Here is an 18,792-nt window from a genome sequence, read left to right as displayed (position 1 = left end):
AAAACAACCTGTCCTGGTTTAGACCCCTCTCTCTCTCACACACACACACACACACACGCACCTCCTCCTCTCTCCCACCCAGTGTCCAGAGCTCAGGCAACAAACCCCTTCTTGTTCAAAAGGCACATTGCTTGCATTTCACACATCAGTGGATCTTATGCTCCAAAAAAGCTGTCAAAATCAGGGCTTTGTTATCCCTGGCGTTTCCCATTTCAACCTTTAATGGCTGCGGCGGGCTTCAATGCACCCCCGCTGTCCCCGGCACAGTGGCAGGAACAAGCTGCCGACATTTTCCCTGCACAAGTTGATGTATCAAACGCCTTTCATGTCTCGCGCTTCACAAAGACGGCTGTTCTATTCTCCGTGCTTTGTGTAATCAGTCTTTAGTCCTCCCCTTCCTCTCGCCGTTGTTTGGCCCGTCTGCCTGAGTCCTAGAAAGAAGAATACATCTCACGGCTCAAGCCACCCGGAAAGGGCCGTGAGGAAAGGCCACGTAAGAGTGACATGGTTTTTGTGGATGTTAGACTTTTGGCTCTTGCACCTGTGGATGATAGGAACAAATTAGGTTGTAAATGTGAGATTTGGCTCAGGCCTGCAATTGGGAGGTAAATGACACTTTGGAGGCCGGGAAAAATGACTTATAATACGGCCTGCAATTGTTAACAGGTAAAATCTGTTTGTATCTCTGCTGGTACCAATAGTAATTGACATAAAATTACTAAAATACTATTAACAAAAAAATATTATAAAATGATCTATTTAATTTATTTATACATATATGTGTGTGTGTGTGTGTGTATGTATGTATGTATATGTGTATATATAATATGGGAATATATATATATATATATATATATATATATATATATATATATATATATATATATAATATATATATATTTTTTTTAGCAAATACGAGTAATAAACTAAATTTTAATATAAACGTTTATTGTGTGTTTAACAATCTAACAAATTACATAATAAATGTATGTTTTGATGCAGGCATAATAAAAAAAAATATCAAATGTAAACAAACATATACTAACAAATTCAATAAAATAAAGGATTACACTGTTTTTCTAAGGTGTAAGTGTAGTTATTCATTTACGTACCGAGTCATTTTTGTTAACTACATGTACTTACTGTATGGTTTGGCTAAGGGTTACTTGTAATTGTAATTTTATGTAATTGCATGTAATTATGCAATTAATTGTTATTATAATAGTAAGTACATGTAAGGTGAACTTTTTTTTTTTCTGGATGGATGGATCTAATATAGAAAGATGGACAGACAGATTCACCTCATCCTCAATGATGTCAACTTTCTCCTTTCGCTCATTCACTTCCAGGACGGGAGGCTAAGGACAGGTGACCACATCCTGCGGATCGGTGAGACGTCCACTCGAGGTCTGGTCAGTGACCAGGTGGTGCAGGTGCTGCAGGCCTGCGGTACCCATGTGAAGATGCTGATTGCACGAGACCCTCTGGTAGCGCCCCAGCCTCCGCCTCCACCTCCACCTGCCCCCGCCACGGCTCCTGTCACCTCTCTGCCTCCTCCACCTCATGTGCCATCCCGCAGGGGCAGCAAAACGGTACAGAATACACAACCTTGAATGAATGATGCACTATCATCTTTTGAAAATAAACCTAGCCAGTTAATATTTCATTCCAAAATCACAAGATATTAATAATAAGAAATAAAAATTTTGTTTACAATTATATTTTAAATGTTTTTAAATATCAATAAATATAATAATAACAACATAATATAATTCTACAATAATAATATATAATATAATAATTACATTTAAAGTGTACAAATTAAATAATGATATATATGTGTGTGTGTGTGTGTGTGTGTGTGTGTGTGTGTGTGTGTGTGTGTATGTGTATGTGTATGTATATGTATATATGTATGTGTGTATGTGTATATATATATATAAAACATTTTAAAATTAATTACAAGAAATTCATTTAATTCAATTAATTTACTTACAATTTTGTTTAAAAATTCAACAACAAAAAAAATTTGTGTGTGTTTACATGTAAAGTTAAAATGTTCATTTAAAAACATAACTTTTATAGGCAAATTCTGTGATCGTATTTTTTGTACAAGATATTATTTTAACAATTAAAAAGTACTTTGGTCACCAAAATTGTCATTGTCAAAAATCAAATAAGATGTTTGAATTGTAATTGTTTATATGGCATTGTAGTGTTTTGATTTGTGTTATCACCTTTTTTTTTTTAAGTGGCTTAGCATTAATACACAAATAAAATCTGTAATATTCAAATAAAATAATCATAAAAAAATATTGAAATAAATGAATGAAATAATTATTAATGGGTTATTTAAATGTTTAATTATCCCCCGAAAATGTTAACTATAATGCAAAAAGTATACATAATTAAAAAAGCATATTTACAAATGTTTGCCTTTTAGGCTGATTAAAAAAAATAAAAAATCTTACTGTCTTACAGAAGTGGGAATCCAATTAGAGTTACTACGACTTTTTCTAAATGTACACCAAAAGTACACCGTTTTTTTTTATTTCTATTGATTTTGGATTAATATAGAGCTCAAACATGTTTTTGTAGACTCATCCTGTAACAAAAAGCAGTGTTTAGAAACAACAAATCAAATGTCAGTGTTTGATCTGTATGTTTATGTTTGATTATGTTGCAGCCAAATTTGGATGGCTACGAAATCCATGAAGTTGCGTTAAAAAAGAAGGAAGGCCAGAGCCTCGGGGTCACCATAATCGGACGCAACGCTTTGACCACTAAGGGTAAGAAACATATTTTGCCTAGTTTTACCAGAAACCCGACGATTAATCAGTACGCTGTTAATTATGATCTCTGGTCTCTGTTGCATGTCAGATGCGATGGGGGTCTTCGTGAAGAACGTGGTTCCAGGCAGCGCCGCTGAGCAGAGCGGGAAAATCCTTGTCCACGACAGGATAATAGCAGTGGGTTCCTAATCACTTTTTAATGAGCTCTACCTTAATTAGCCTTGTGTCCATACGAGCGCTCTGAATGAACAGAACGCCAACTAAGCGAGATGTCTCTTTCATTTCACATCGATTCACAGTTTAATAAGAATGGGTTTGAGCCTCATGCTAGGCTAATCAGTGGGTTCGCTTGGCCTGAAGTGACTTCTTGGTTGTCTTTGTGTCTGTGTGAACAGTTGGATGGCGTGAACCTCCAGGGATTCACCAACCAGGAAGTCCTGGAGGTAATGAAGCGGACGGGCGATATCGTACACCTTACCGTCATTAGGAAGATCAACTCGCCCAAGAGGACAGCTGTAGAGAAATCGCTAGATAAAGGTAAAGTGCATGTATTATGTTAGGATCAGAGCTGTACATATAGAGCTGTCATTCGATTTAAAATCTTTTAAAATAAAATTTTTAAGATTTTATCAAATATAATAATAATAATAGTAAATATTTAAAGTATTTTCGTTTGAATGCATTGTTACTTTAAAAAAAAAAAAACATTATGTGATATTATACTGCATCTAAACCGTAAATGCAAACACTAAATAATTATATTTTCATTTTATATTAAATACATTTGTTATTAACTAAATAAATAATATGTGAAATTATTGGTTTTTAAACTGCATCAAAACAGGAAATTCAAACACAAATATTTTATTTACATTTAATATTATGTATGTAAAATTAATTATCTGTTCCATTTTTGAGAAATATATAAATAATATGTGAAATTGTTGGGCTTTCAACTATATCAAAACAGGAAATTCAAACACAGAAAGCAATGCATATCTGCAATAAATTAAAAAATCATAAAACTTTCCGTACACTTTATGGATGTACTCTTCATCCATGAAGTGTTTAGGGCACTTGCCTGTTGGGACCTACAGTAGTAAAACTTTTTACTTTTGTTAATTTTCAAAACAACATTATATATGTAAAGTAAAGAAATAAATATTAAAGTCTTTAAATCACTAAATACAGTGTTGACTTTTTAGGGCTGACAATCAATGTAAACATGTTACAAATAAAAATGTATATTAAGTTTAATATCAAATATTTCTATTTAATAGATAAGAGATACTTTGAATGTTAGATTCTAAAATGTATTTTAAGTTATCGCATTCCTTTCCTTTTTTAAGTTAAAGGAAATATATATGTAGATATGAATTGACAGTATTTGATCAGGAAAACCACAGGCTTTTGGCAAATGCCGGAAAAATGGTTGTATGGGAGCTCCTGTAATGAACAGGATATAGGAAAAATCTGCCTGTGGTGGTCAAGACAGACATGTTGTTGACGTGTGAGAGTGTTTGAATTTCAAGTCAATTTTATTGGAGATTTTATTGCTGTAAAAATACAAGTTTGAGGCCTACTTGACATTATTAGCTTTCTCTATGACAAATTGACATTAGACAGTTTTATGGTCCTCAGTAGTCTTGGACAGACTTGTGTGTGTGTGTGTGTGTGTGTGTGTGTGTGTGTGTGTGTGTGGTGTGTACTGATTTATATATTTACATTTTTATAAATGATTGTTTTTGTCTGGTTAAAAATACATGTTGATTCAGAATTAAAGGAATAGTTCACCCAAAAATGAAAATTATGTCATTAATAACTCACCCTCATGTCGTTCCAAACCCGTAAGACCTTCGTTCATCTTCAGAACAGAGTTCTAGATATTTTAGATTTAGTCCAAGAGCTCTCAGTGCCTCCATTGAAGCTGTGTGTACGGTCTACTGTCCATGTCCAGAAAGGTAAGAAAAACACCATCAAAGTAGTCCATGTGACATCAGAGTTAGAATTTTTTAAAGCATCAAAAATACATTTTCAATGGAGGGACTGAGAGCTCTCAGACTAAATAAAAACATCTTAAACTGTGTTCTGAAGATGAACGGAGGTCTTACATGTTTGGAACGACATGAGGGTGTGTTATTAATGACAGTATTTTAATATTTGGGTTTTAATAACTATCCCTTTAAGTGTATATGTTTGTGTATACAGTCCAGAGAGAGTCGTCGCGTGTGTCTCTGAAGAGATCGTCTGAGATCAAGGCACGGGCGGATGTTCAGAGGGGCTCTGTGGTGGAGTCTACGGACCCTGCTCTGAGTGGGATCACACAACAGCTGCAGGGGAAAAGTGAGTTCAGACAACACAAACACGTCTGTTCACTCACATACAGGTGCTCAACAATGTGGCCGATATCAAAGGCTTTACACAGACCAGCCCTCTGTTGGTCTGCTCTTGTTAAAACATCCATCACTTTGTTTCGATTGGCTTTTTATTAATATGTTGAGCTTGGTGCTCATGCAGGAAATGAAACTTTGAGTTTATATCATTGCTAGTAGGTTTACTGGTAAGCTTTATAATGGCAGTGAATGGGGATCAAGATTTTGAAGCCCAAATAAGTGCATCCATCCATCATGAAAAGTGCTCCACACAGCTCCGGGGAGTTAATACAGGCCTTCTGAAGCAAATTAATGAGTCTGTGTAAGGAAAATATCCATACTTAAAACTTCATAAACTAATCTCTAGCGTCTGCTAACTTTTGTGTTTACAAGAGAGTGTCGTATGACGTAGGCATAGCTTAAGCTCCGGTGAGAACGTCTCCTGAGAACCAAGTTTTGTTTCCAGCTCATGAAAACCTAGAAGGTCTTACATCAGAACTGAAAGTCTTACATTTATGAAGTCATAGTATTAAATGTTGCGTGCACTGCAAAAATGAATATCTTCCTCAGTATTTTTGTCTTTTTCAAATTCTAAACTAGTGCTGTCGTTTTTTGCGAATTAATTAGTCATAGGAAAATAATATAATTAAAATATTTTAACGCAATTAATGCACTGTCCCAGACCTGTATGACATCTTACACTGCATAAAGTTGACTGTTGACACACATGATGCAGGGCAACAACTCACTGCCCCGTATGAGTTTTTGTCTAATGTTTGTCATATAAGCAGTAAGAGCAGGATCACACGAGTGCAGATGTGATTTTATACGACAGTTCAGTAAATAAGAAGAGAGCCATTTACCTAGCCTAAATGGTTATGTGTAATACATTTTATGTAAATCAAATAAAAATATTTCTGTCTAAAGCTACATTTTCTGGGATTACTACTTGATACTTTTCCCATTTTTCCCAGCCAAATCTAGTTTCTGATAAATTAATTAATTGTATTACATGACAAATAAAATGTTAATCTAATATTTTTTAGTCAAGAGAAATTAGCTTGAGAGACAAATACTTTTTTTTAGGAAATTTACATTTAAATCAGTTTATGATTAAAAAACAAAAATAAATATAGTTTATTAAGATGAATAAAATTTATTTATTTATTTATTTATTTTTTATCATAAATTCTTGAGTTTCATAAATATAGTCTCTAGTAGTTTGACGTTTTCTGTGAAAAAACTAGCCAGGGCAGCATTGCTTCCTTTTGGACAAAACAAATTGGCAAAAAAAAAAATTTCACAGAAACCGAGCATACTGACAAAAAATGCACTACACACGTACAATACATACTACAGTGATGCCTACACTGTGCGCATGCCCAAGCAAACAAATAAAACCCAAGTATACTTTAAGCTTAATACTGACGAATCTGATACTTACCGCTCCCCTCTGGATGGAGGTCAGATTCAGGCCAGCTTCTACACTGAGCTTAGCAGGCATTGTTTCAGTCATGTTAGCCGGCAGATATAAATATGGAGATATGTGGCCTGGAAGCGGAAGAGCGGGCCTTGGCTGAAGCTGAAGCAGCTCGGAGCTCTGGTTACATTCTGCCCTAATTAATCCGGACAAGACCCAGTACCTGCCAAACTCCTAAATAAAGCGTTCTGTTGCACTGGGCCAATACATGCCCAGGATAACAATGATTGGTTGTCAGGGACTCATTTCCCAAAGCTGGAATCATAGCACGTGTAAAACGATAGCCACCCTCGAGTCAAAAAACACACCGCTTTAATCATGCTTTCACCTCCCGTCTTTTTTTACCCTGTGGTCTTAAGAAATGATATTGCCATGTGAGCGTGTAGATGCTTGAATATTTTCTTTACGGATAATGCGCGACTATTTTGGTACATTGACGTGACATTTGATAAGAGCGAACTGAGAGGTTTCGCTAAATTTCACCCGTCGATTTTAAAGATAACTACCCTGGAAGTGCCATTATATGGTTTCTTTTGTGTCATGTAAAGTTGAAACTCTCTGGTAACAGATGTGTTTCAGCCCTAGTGTTAAAAAAATGTGGACAACACGGACTAGTTGCTGCCGGGTTTTCTGCGCTTTTTCCAAGTTCTGTCACACCAGTGGTTTCGACCCATTAAAATCAATGTGAAAGTTGACGGCGAGAGCGCTCCATCACAAAGAAGTGGTGACAATCGGTCCACGTTGGTATAATTACAGTCTGCATTTGCTCCAGAAATGCCCACAGCAGTTAAAAACCACAGGAAGGACTATGTAAAACCTCATTTACTCAACTTTTTGTGAGTTTGTAGTAAGTTTTCCCATGTGATGCCCTCTATTAAATGTTGACTGACGTTTGGATAGGGGTTGGACATTTATTCTCAATGTCAGCGGAGTTTTTCCTGATACATAAACATAACAAGCCATTGCCATGATCAACATTTCCCCTGTTCTCCATATTTTCCATTGTGCCGCACCTGGGCCGCAGATGTTGGCTGGGGTTTGACATCCCACGTGTAGAAGCGATGCATTGCTGTATTAATGTAGTCAAACATTCGTGATGAATGGTGTTGTGAGTGAGGCGTTGGAAATGCTAATTTAATCAGGTCTACATCCCTCGCTCTCACTCACTCACTCACTGACTTTACTTTTTACTGTAATGTGCTCCGCAGCAGGGACTGAAACTCTTGAAAAAGCTTTTTTAAATGTTTTTTTTTTACATGTGGTCAGTAAAAGCAGTTTATTTTACATTCATTTGCTGCTTTTGTTTTTAATAAAATATACATTACTATTTAAAAGTTTGGGGTGGTGGGTACTGTTATGATTATTACTGATGTTTTTTTGTTTGTTTTTTTAAATTGAGAAATACATGATTTTATTCAGCAAAGAGCCATGGAATTGATTAAATGTGGACAAAAAGTAAAGAAAATCCACAAAAATAATAAAGTAGCAAATGAAGCCCAATAATAAATGTTTTTTGAGCAGCTAATCAACATATAATAATGAATCATATGACACTGAAGACTGGAGAAATGATGCTGAAAATACAGCAGAAATAAATTACATTTTAAAATATATTAAACAGTTATTTTGGATTGTAATATTATTTCATAATATTTCAGTTTTTACTGCATTTTTGGTTGACTAAATGCAGCCTTGGTGCCCATTTGACACTTTTTAAAAACATTTAAGAAACCTTACAGATTCCAAACTTTTAAATTGTTTTTATGAATTTAAGTAGTTCATATTAAAATGAATACTTTTACTGTAATAATTTGAATGTCATTATGACATTGTATGATTTTGATTTGTTGCACGCAGCCAAAAAAGGCAAAACTTTAAAGGTATGTACCCGAAATGTGATGTTTTTTGTAACTAGGTACTATTTATGTTATTATTTAATATTCAACATATTTAATGTGACTCTGTTGTTTGTAGTAGCGGGAGATCAGAAGCTTTTTCATTCATGGCAAGTGTCTTGTTAAATTTACAGCTTAGGTTACAGAATAACTTTTTTTTCTTAGCCAGAACATATTTCTCTGCAACCCCCTACTACTTCTGCCCCATATCATAGTTAAGGGTCACAAGCGCCCATAAAAGCTGTTCCACCCATTTATTTGCCTCTATTGCCCTTTGGGCTTCCAGCCGATACTGTTCCCAGAAGTCCCGTTGTCTTTTTCTGCAGTATCTTTGCTGACTCCTCTCTCAACTTTTGCCCTCGGCGCACTCTTGGCCCTCTGATTATATTCATCCGTCAGCCTGACATCAATCCCATGCTAGTATGCAGCACCTGACATTAATGTCATACGTTTCCACTCACTCGGTCACGGACAGTGGGCACCCAAATGGCGGTAATTGACTTTAAACGCTGCTCTCATTATTGTGTGTGTTGTAGTGCAAGAGCCGGGCCCGCTGACAGAGATGGAGCTTCGTGCTAAATGGGAGCAGGCTCTCGGTCCACATTACGATGTTATGGTAAGCAAAAATGTAGGGGAAGTAATGTTAACAGATGCTAAGTGCGGCTCTCAATTAAACATGAAGCAAACTGCACATCAGCAAGAACCGCCAGCACTTATGCATGCTGTGATAAGAGATGTTCGATCGACCAGCTAAATCTGGCTGTAGATTGCCTCGGTTGACTCCTGTTGGATGTGAGTTCATGTGCTGACACACTGTTGTTTGGGTTTATTCACCATTAAGGGAGTAAGCTGACTGGTTTGAGGTAACCACTTTGGAAAATTATTATTATTATTATATATTTTTTTTGGTTTGTTTTTCACTTTTGGTTTGTTTTTCACAGTTTTTCATGTTTTATTCACATTTTATTTGCATTTTGTACAGGTTGTACAGCTTGACCCAGTCATAGATGATGATATTGAGCTGCAGAAGTACTCTAAGGTAACGTGAAAATGGCATATTTTATGATTCATTAATTTGTTCATTCATCTCTATAGTAGGGCCGAGCGATGTATCAATTATTCATAAAATATAGTGGAGATTGTAGCGAGTTGATTAAATATAATCCTTCTTTGTCTCATGACTTGCAAGTATGAGAACATTAAGATATCAGGGATGGTTTCAGATAGCTCCTCACAAGTTAATAAGTTTAATTAATTGCTGTGAATCAATTTATTACAATTAATCAATTAAAATTCCTGAATGGTTTGTTTTAATGATCGCATAAAATTTTTTATTATTAAGACCCCATCTAGCTTTTTATATTTTCAAGTGTTTTGGTAAAAAAAAAGCATAATATTAGTAAATATGAAGAAAAAAATATTTAATCCTTGAGAACTTAGAGAAAAACTATATGGAATTTTGATTTGATTTGTTTTAACATTCTGAAGAAACACTTTTTGAGCAAACTGTTAAATATCAAGATACTGTATACATTAAATCTCACCCAGTCATGCTCAGTAGTGACTAAAATTAGTGAGTCTTGCCATAAAATTATGTTTCTACAGCTTCTCCCAATACACACGATGCGCTTGGGTGTGGAACTTGACTCTTTTGATGGACATCACTACATTTCTACAGTGGCTCCTGATGGTCCAGTGGCAAAACATGGGCTGCTTCGACCAGAAGATGAAATTCTGGAGGTAAAGTCATTTTAAAATGTGTTAAACAGCATCTGCACTGCCAATGTGTGTCTTTCCTGCACCATCACTATTTGGCATTATGGTTACGTGGGCTCTCAGGGTTCGGACAGCCTGCAGTTTTGCTCTTGGCTAGCTTTGGTGAGCCTCTTCTCGGTTGCTTTAATAACATTGACCTTTGCATCCTGCCAGCACCAAGCCTCCAGGAAGGCTTGCTGCTGCTGTTGCTGCTGGCTCATGGATGTTCTGGCAGGAGGGCTCCTGAGTCTGACCGAGGCCATCTGCATGACTGTCCCCTGCCCTAACCTCCCCACTGGCCTTGCTTCCTGCCCCCTTCGCTCTAAACTTCCCCCTCCCACCTGGTCTGGTGGCCGTGGTCCGCTGTGCCTTCAGCCTGTTGCTGTTGGCAGGAGCCTGGGTGGTTAAAGCAGGGGAGATTTGCAGGGCTGCAGGGAAAGTAGCTTATAGAGGGATGTGGCATACCTCAAGGCTACGTCCTGGGGCCAGTGCATTTGATGAATCGTTTATGAAAATCCCATTTTTCAGTGTAACCTAAACATCCTAATGTACTCCTTTTGGCCTTGCTAGATGCTAAGAAGCTGAGTGGTACAGTGATGGTGTTTGTGTGTGTGTGTGTGTGTATGTGTGTGTATAAGGGAAATGGTGTGTGGAGACCTTGGTTTCCTCCTGTTTTGGGCAGATGGCACAGTGCCGCACCAACTCACCATAGCAGCTTCAAGCTTGCCCGCTCCATGAAATGCCAATCAAAGATGGCCAGTTGAATGCCACAGAGACAGTGTAATATAGTCACCAACCTAATAAGCACCCCATAGGATTTTAATATAATTTCTCACATCCTTGTCAAAGAAAGTTACACTTCAAGTGACCTTGTTTTTGTACCCTTAATGTTTGATTGTGGAAACAGTGCAGTGAAAGATTTTCTGTATGTTTGTGGGTGAAGATTCTCCCAATAAAATGCTTGTTGTATTCGCAGGTGAATGGCGTGCAGTTGTATGGGAAATCCAGACGAGAGGCTGTTGCGTTCCTCCGAGAGGTTCCTCCTCCCTTTACTTTGGTTTGCTGCAGACGCCTGCAGGGCAGTGAATACCACCCTGAATCCGAAGAGTGGAACTCATCCAGCCCCTCAGCCAGCCTTCAGGAGCAGGTACCAAGTACATACACGCAAGAGAGTCCAAAATTAACACTCAACAACTGCCAAATGCAAGTAAAAATTGGCATGAACAAGTTACTCTGCATTGGCCGATAATTTTAAACGAAACTGAAAAATAATATATGCCTGCTTATTTTGTAATAATTTTACAGATTGAGAATAACCTTTCCATGTTTGCCAAAGATACAAGTCTACGCAACAGCATGAGGGAAGCGTTTCAGGTTTGTTCATCCTGTAATAAAAATTTACAACTGGATTTTAGCTCAGTTGTTCTCTACTGGATTTGCTTCAGATTCTAGATTTTACATGTGGCACCAAAATAGTTTATTATAAAAAATTAAAAAACGAATAAATAAAAAAGTAGATAAAATCTCAGAAAGTTTAATTAAAATATGAAAATGTTTTAACATTTATATAGACTTGTCTTGTGAAGTCCTAATTTATGATTGAATAAGTAACCCCAACAGAACAGACCTGCAACCCATTTTCGGGTCACTGCCCACCAATTGAGAACCACTACTATCTCATTGTGATTTGTGTTTTACTTTTCAGGCCAGTCAGGCTACAGCAGAGGAGCAGGAGGTTAACGATGAAGAAGAGCCCCAAGAGCCAAGCAGCCCTGAGAAAGTGCAGATGGATGAGGAGAACAATGATGAAGAAGAAGAGGAGGAGGATGAAGTGGAATTGGATCTATGGTCTCCGAATGTCCAGGTGCTAGAACTAGAGAAAGGAGAACGAGGTCTCGGTTTCAGCATACTAGACTACCAGGTGGGGAATTAACTCATTTTCTTGTTGTTGTTTTTTTCTTTCTTTTTTCAAACCATTTTAGCATGCGAACAGCTGAATATATCTACAAAATAATTAAAGTTTGTATGGAACTGTATGTTAAGCTTAGGTTTAAGGAATACCAGTAGTTATATGCCATTTAGAACATAGGAATAATGTTGTCTTGCAAAAACTGTAATAAAAATAGATAAAATAACAAATCAAATCAATTTGTTCAAAACCGGTACCAATTATCAATAAATACTCCAAAGCCAAGTAAAGTAATGACATTTACGGTTTTCTGTCAACTGTCCTTTAAATGGGGGGAAAAAGGAGACTGGACTCAATTAATCCCCCTTGACTTTCCAAAAGTGTGATCACAGGAAACGTTCGTTGATGTCAAGTCATTGGACACTGAACAAAAGAAAGCAGTGAAACCTTTCTAAATAGGGCTGCCGCTGTTTATCTGGCCCTGCGCCAGCCGTCAAACCCTTTGCTCTGCTCACTTAGTACGAAAAGCTGCTTTCTTCCTTCCTTCATTAGCCCTCTAATCAGGGCTAGTACATAACTGCATGTTGATCCTGAATCAGAAGTGATCATGTAATGAGGCCACTTAGAATGCAGAACCTCTCCCGCAGACCTACACTCCACTGGTCCTGTGGGACGCCTCGTGTTTTATATTATCCAGCCACGGGTTCCAATTGATTTCATGCAGGGAAACGGTATTGGCAGGAGAAAAGCATGCCTATGCTTTCGCAACTTCATCATGACTGTAATAAATAGCCGCCGCATCGTGTAGAAACTGAACGGAGATCATGTTTTAATGGTAAGATATGCTTCTTTCTTCGTCAGTGAGTGATGGGGGCCATGGCGACATGGACAGAATTACATTGCTGCTTAATGGCAGTAACCTGAGCAGTGATCCCTTAAATTCTTCCTTTCTCTTCATCTCTCTGATAAATTAAGGAATGAAGATGGAGGAGGGATGAGGAAACTCGGGAGAGAGTCCATAGACTCTGTGCTATGATGAAAAAAAAAATGTTTTGCTGACTCAAAAAGTCCTTTGTTTTATTTTTTTCTTGATCGTATGAAGCTACGCAGGGGTTTCTGTTTGTTTTTGGAGCATGAACAAGTACAAACGAATTGCATCAATACTGCATCTGCGCACTGAATTTGAGATCATCTCATCCCCACTAAGCCAAGAAGAGAAGAATTTCGCAGTCCTGCAACTTGGATCATAGATCATTGTCGTGAAGAATGCTAAAGCTTACTTTGCAGATCTTCTGGAGGAGTTGCTGGTGCACCCTGGGGTTTATTGGAAGCCATATTGACCTGTGCAGCTTCCCCTCGGTCGAACTCACAGTCTTCGTGCTATGCACCAGCTGAGCCCCCTCCACCTAGCCCCGTCTGCTTGCTTATCTACACCGAAACAACGCTTTTCAACCTGAGGGCCTGATGCATGATGGGTGGGAATTGATTCAGTGGAGGAGGGGGTGTAGGCATTTGCAGAGTTGTGAAAAAAAAAGTGTTAAAATGACCATAAATGTATGAGCTGTAAGGAATTTCCAAAAAGACAAAAGTGAGCAACTCCCACAATGCAATGATGGGTACGGTCTTCTACCGTCTTCTAATGGAGGAGGAATCTCTCAACCTTTCTTTTTGACTTCTTTTCTGTTTCCTGCGGCACATGGGCCAGGGTTTCTTCAGTCTGCAAGGGGGAAATTGATTTTGCCGTTCTTTCCAGTAAGAGGCCTGAGCTGATAAGGCCGAGTAGGCAACCTCGAGACCTGCAGACATGCTCGAAGCCTTACAGAACCTTCAATCTCCCCCTCTTTCTACCGCCCTCATTCCCTTTTTCTTGTCTCAACCACTATTGTTACCCCCAACGCAAGGAGACCTTGTAACCACAGCTAGATTGATGGGAGCCCACGGTCATACTGATGACTGGAAACCAGGGAGTTTTTCTTCCCTAAATGACACCCCTAACTGCGTGAGTGACGTGAAGTGGCGACAGCAAAATCATTTGGAGTCATGCCTCAGTTTTTGCTCTGACAAGAAAGAGATCTCGAAGTAAGAAAAGCTACATGGCAACATGAGAAGGACCCCCTTGGTAGTACTAGCCATCCTGGTAATGGAGATTAATGAAGGTCATCTTGAAGCCAAACAACTGATCTGAAGGGTCGGGCTGTGGTGGTTTAGTTTTTAAGTAGGATTGTACTCTCATGGCCATTTAAAGGTCATTACTATGAGTTTTCTTTATCAATTAAAGTGTGCATATGAAGTCACAGTGCAGCCAGGCTCAACTGAAATATGATTGAGCAGCTCTCCCACAAAGAGTTTAGGGTAGATGTAAGCTGCCCATAGGGAACGTAGCTTAACATAACTTTCTGTTTGGGTAGGATGTCGGCCCTACACCAGCCTCAAAAAGAGAAATATCTCAGTTCACAAAAACAAAATACTTGCTGAGTGAAATTATGGGATGAAGATCAAGAAGAATTTGATCTGCAACATGTTCTCCGAAGGTTCTTTTGCAATTACAAATGCCATTTTCCATGAAATTGTATACATTTATTTGAAAGGCCTTTTGCAAGTGGGCTGTGAACTCTCGGCGTGCAAAACAAATGTATTTGATACATCGGTAGTGAATGTATGGCTCCAATAATTCATGCCATCCAAGGAGAAGAGATCTGGGAGAATGCATTTTTGAATCATTTAGGTGGTTCAAAGCGTCTAACCTGCACTTCAATACAGCATTTAGTCTCATCCAGTGAATGTTTTAAAGGGGAGTCATAAATCATCCCAGAGTGTTTTTATTTATTTATTGTTATTTATTTATTCTGTGGCCTAAATCTGCAAAACTGACCGAGGGCTATTTTATTACCGTTGCAGGAAAATAAGCTACCAAATCAACTACAGGACACTGTCCTGAATGTTAATATGTTAAAGAAGGTTGCGCATTGCACTTTGCAGCCATGAACAATTGTTATAACATTGTGTTGTCCTTTCGAAATAGTGTCTTTCAATATAAGGATCCAGTTTGTGGTAGATCCAAAGAAAGATGTGTCTGGTTTTACTACTCTTGTCATGCTTGCACTGTGTGTGCCACCTGTTGTTATGCCAAAAGCTGTAAGCTCTAAAATAAAAAAACAGCTTATGCATTTTTTCTCCGTGCTTTCACTTGGCTTGCCTTAAGACTTCAATGCACTTGTCAATATTAGTGTCATAACTAGTAGCAAGAAAGCAGTGAATAATTGTCAAAGCAAACAATGTGGGTACCATTCTGCCATCCGTTTATTTAACTTCGAAACTAGAATGGCAACATTTGGGCAGATGTGGCCTGATGGTTCGAGAGTCAATAAACAGATCTTGAACCATTTTTTTCTTGGTGTGAGCGAAAGACCTTCTCCCACTATAAAGAATCTTTGTGCAATGGAAAGATTCCATGGATTTTGAAGGTTCTTCATGGAACCATAGATGCCAGAATCTTTTTTTTTTTTAAGTGTAGTTTCAAGGAATTTATATAATTGTACAGTTTTCTCATACTTGCTGTAGAAAGAGGGCAATCTCTGTTCTTTTCTCAAGGCAACTACAGTGAGAATAACCAAAAGAAGGCTTAAAAGAGAAAAGAAAGCAAAAGACAGATGTGCTGGAGTTCCTGGTATTCTGTTCAGCAAGATTGAAGGTGAGGCAGAGCGCAGGAGCAAAACAGATGACTTGGCCTGCCATTGATTCCTGCGAAACAGCAGATTTACTGTCCACCTGACTCCACTCTGAAGAATTTCAACCCGTTCGACAAGCAGGGCCAGCCAAGAGAACGCTCGGCACTCGGAGATGACAGTAGAGAACCTTAACCCAGAAAGAAATATGGCAGATCCATTCCGACCACCAATGCTCATACCCATCCGTTAGCTTGCTGACAGATTTAACCATGACTAGGGGTGCTCCGATCACGATCGGCCGATCGTTATGCGCATCTCGTCAGTAAAGCCGGTTTTCTAATCAGCGGTTAATTCCATCAGGTGCGTGATTTCTCATAGAGCAGCTGTTACTACACAGAGCCGTTGTTAATAGAGAAGATGCGCAAATCACGTTGATTTTCAGCGTTTATTGGCCCATCTTCTCAGTTAACAACGGCTCTGTGTAGTAACAGCTGCTCTATGAGAAATCACGCACCTGATGGAATTAACCGCTGATTAGAAAACCGGCTTTACTGACGAGATGCGCATTAACGATCGGCCGATCGTGATCGGAGCACCCCTAACCATGACTAAGGTTACGCAGACCACAGGAAGCCATCATGATGGGTCCGTTGGCTTTGACCTAAACCAATTTAATCCAGTTTTGACTGGCTATTTTTAGCGGTCAGTGGTTGTGTGGTAACTCACCACCTGCCAGGGACTTCTGGGATTGTCATTTTCTTTGGATCCGGAGATGTTCTTCACACCTGTAACATGGAAGACAGCTGCTCCCCCAATGAGCCATGTACCTTTACGCCATCTAAATCATATGTGCACTTGGATGGAAACATGAATAAGAAATGGGGCAACCTAGTTTACTATCTTTCAATTTCTCATGTGAACATCCATTCTGATCGGTATCTTTATTCCGTAGCAGGTGACGTATTGTCATATTAGGAGCCCCATGGCAGGCCCGTTCCCCTTGGTTTTTTTCCCCATATAAAAGCTACTCTACTGACATCACTGGCCATGTGGGATGAGAGCAGGGCTTGGAAAGCAATGCACGTTTGGCTGGAACCCGGGAGCCGGACAATGCAGCCTGTGTCCCCCTAAAGCGCCAGCTGGAGTGGAACTTCAAATCCTCTCTCCAACTTTTTCCTGTCTTTTTTTCCTCTTTCTTTCCCTTCTAGCAGGCCTCCGTTCCTCTCACTCTGAAATTGCTTTTCTCTTCTCGTCTGCTTACCGTGCAGCAGTGGCTCACTGGGTAATCAGGGGGCAGTAATTGCTGGGCTTGCTGACCCACTTTTTATGGTTGGGCTGGGTGAAATTTACTGGTCTGTTGTCCACGGTTTCACTCAGGGCCTGTGCTGTAAAAAAAAAAAAAAAAAGTGTAAATAATATGTTATCTCCTTTTCTGAGTGGTCATTGTGGTCTGAACCTTGACATTTGATGTCTTTTGTGGCCTTGTCCGAAAGTGGTGTCAACTGCAGATGCTGTAATGCCTCAAAACAACATACTTAAAATTTTTTATCATCGCAGAAGAAGAGATTCATATCAGAAATCTCAAAAAAATGCAAGGATCGTCCGTTCGTCAGGTCCTTTGACACGGTTGGTCATAAATGTTCATGGGCAGATAGATGAGATTACTAATGACTGCGCTCCGGCTTCAGTTTTTACTCTCAAATAACTACTTGTTAATCACTTTTATATTGTCATTCGCCACATAAAAGCCGCCCATATGGGTCATGAAATATATTGTTGGAGACATCAAATCGGTTGAATTGCAGTTTTACGGCAGAGCTCCCAAGAGATGTGATTGATACCGTAGCACTTGGGATGTCGGAGTGGGGAAGTTGGCCTCATTTGGCCTTCCAGCAAGTTAGTCGTGCTCTTTTGGAAGCAGATTTTAATGCAAGGGTTGCCAGGTCATTCCTGTTATGAAGCATGTTTTCATGTCACCATCACATCTTAATTTTAAACCCTATATATATATATACATACATACATACATACATACACACATACACACACACACACACACACACACACACACACACACACACACACACACACACACACTCCTACTATTATACATTTATATATTTTCTTCCTGCCATGTTGGGTTCAAAAGGTACCACATAACAGGAATGACCCAGCAGCCCTGCTTGTTTGCTAATTTCTTTTCTCTGCTTACACAGGTGCTGTTTTAATTAAATGTTTGTATTAAAATTTAAACATAAATAAATTAAACTTCAAAAGGCAGTCTTCTTGATCTGCTTTTTGATATGACTGTGATGTATAAGTTAAATAAGGGTCAGCATTGCTCTCAGGATTTTTTTCCCCCTCCGTGTTTTTTATTTTATTTGTGTGTTTGCTGTGGTCTGCATTGCCCTCTGCAGGACCCTCTGGATGTTACTCGTTCTGTGACCATCATCCGCTCTGTGGTGCCTGGAGGGGTGGCGGACAATCACGGCGGGCTCCTCCCTGGTGACCAGCTGGTTTTCGTCAATGACACTCAACTAGACACATGCTCTCTGGCCCAGGCCGTAGAGGTCCTCAAATCTGCTCCACCTGGGAGAGTCTACCTTGGAATCAGGAAACAACTGGTGGTAAGAGCCAATATGTAATAGTGACTTCTTAACATTCAGTGCTGGAGATGTTTATTTGGGAAACTATCTGAAATTGTTGGGTATTTCATCATAGTATTACTTTGATTTGTGGATCTTTATAGTGTTTACGATGTCTTTTTTTCCTCCACAATGTGATTGTATCTCTCATAATATGATTATATCTTATTTCTCTCTATTATCCGCTTAATTAGTTTTCCCCTAAAGCAGAGTGCCATGTAAATCAGATGTTTATAATAAATACGAATAAGGTTACTGTAACACTTTCAGGTAAAC

General features: G+C 38.7%; 1 protein-coding gene across 10 annotated transcripts in view; it reads left to right on the top strand.

The window, feature by feature from the left end:
* LOC127987384 (inaD-like protein) overlaps positions 1–18,792 on the top strand; it is a 126,794-nt gene that overhangs the window by 33,719 nt on the left and 74,283 nt on the right. For all 10 annotated transcript variants that reach the window (XR_008161190.1, XM_052589676.1, XM_052589673.1 and 7 more), the window contains 12 exons: positions 1,350–1,592; positions 2,687–2,789; positions 2,881–2,969; positions 3,188–3,329; positions 5,001–5,135; positions 9,076–9,155; positions 9,522–9,578; positions 10,145–10,279; positions 11,271–11,441; positions 11,600–11,668; positions 12,000–12,215; positions 18,289–18,498. Coding sequence is in view for 9 of the 10 variants with exons in the window: in XM_052589676.1 (XP_052445636.1) it covers positions 1,350–1,592; positions 2,687–2,789; positions 2,881–2,969; positions 3,188–3,329; positions 5,001–5,135; positions 9,076–9,155; positions 9,522–9,578; positions 10,145–10,279; positions 11,271–11,441; positions 11,600–11,668; positions 12,000–12,215; positions 18,289–18,498 (1,650 nt within the window). In the remaining variant the exon portion in view is untranslated. The remainder of the gene's footprint in view (positions 1–1,349; positions 1,593–2,686; positions 2,790–2,880; positions 2,970–3,187; positions 3,330–5,000; positions 5,136–9,075; positions 9,156–9,521; positions 9,579–10,144; positions 10,280–11,270; positions 11,442–11,599; positions 11,669–11,999; positions 12,216–18,288; positions 18,499–18,792) is intronic.

Source organism: Carassius gibelio, chromosome B22, assembly GCF_023724105.1.
Source record: "Carassius gibelio isolate Cgi1373 ecotype wild population from Czech Republic chromosome B22, carGib1.2-hapl.c, whole genome shotgun sequence".
NCBI lineage: Eukaryota > Metazoa > Chordata > Actinopteri > Cypriniformes > Cyprinidae > Carassius > Carassius gibelio.
The sequence above is the reverse complement of the archived record's forward strand: the minus strand, read 5'-3'. Positions and strand labels throughout refer to the sequence as shown.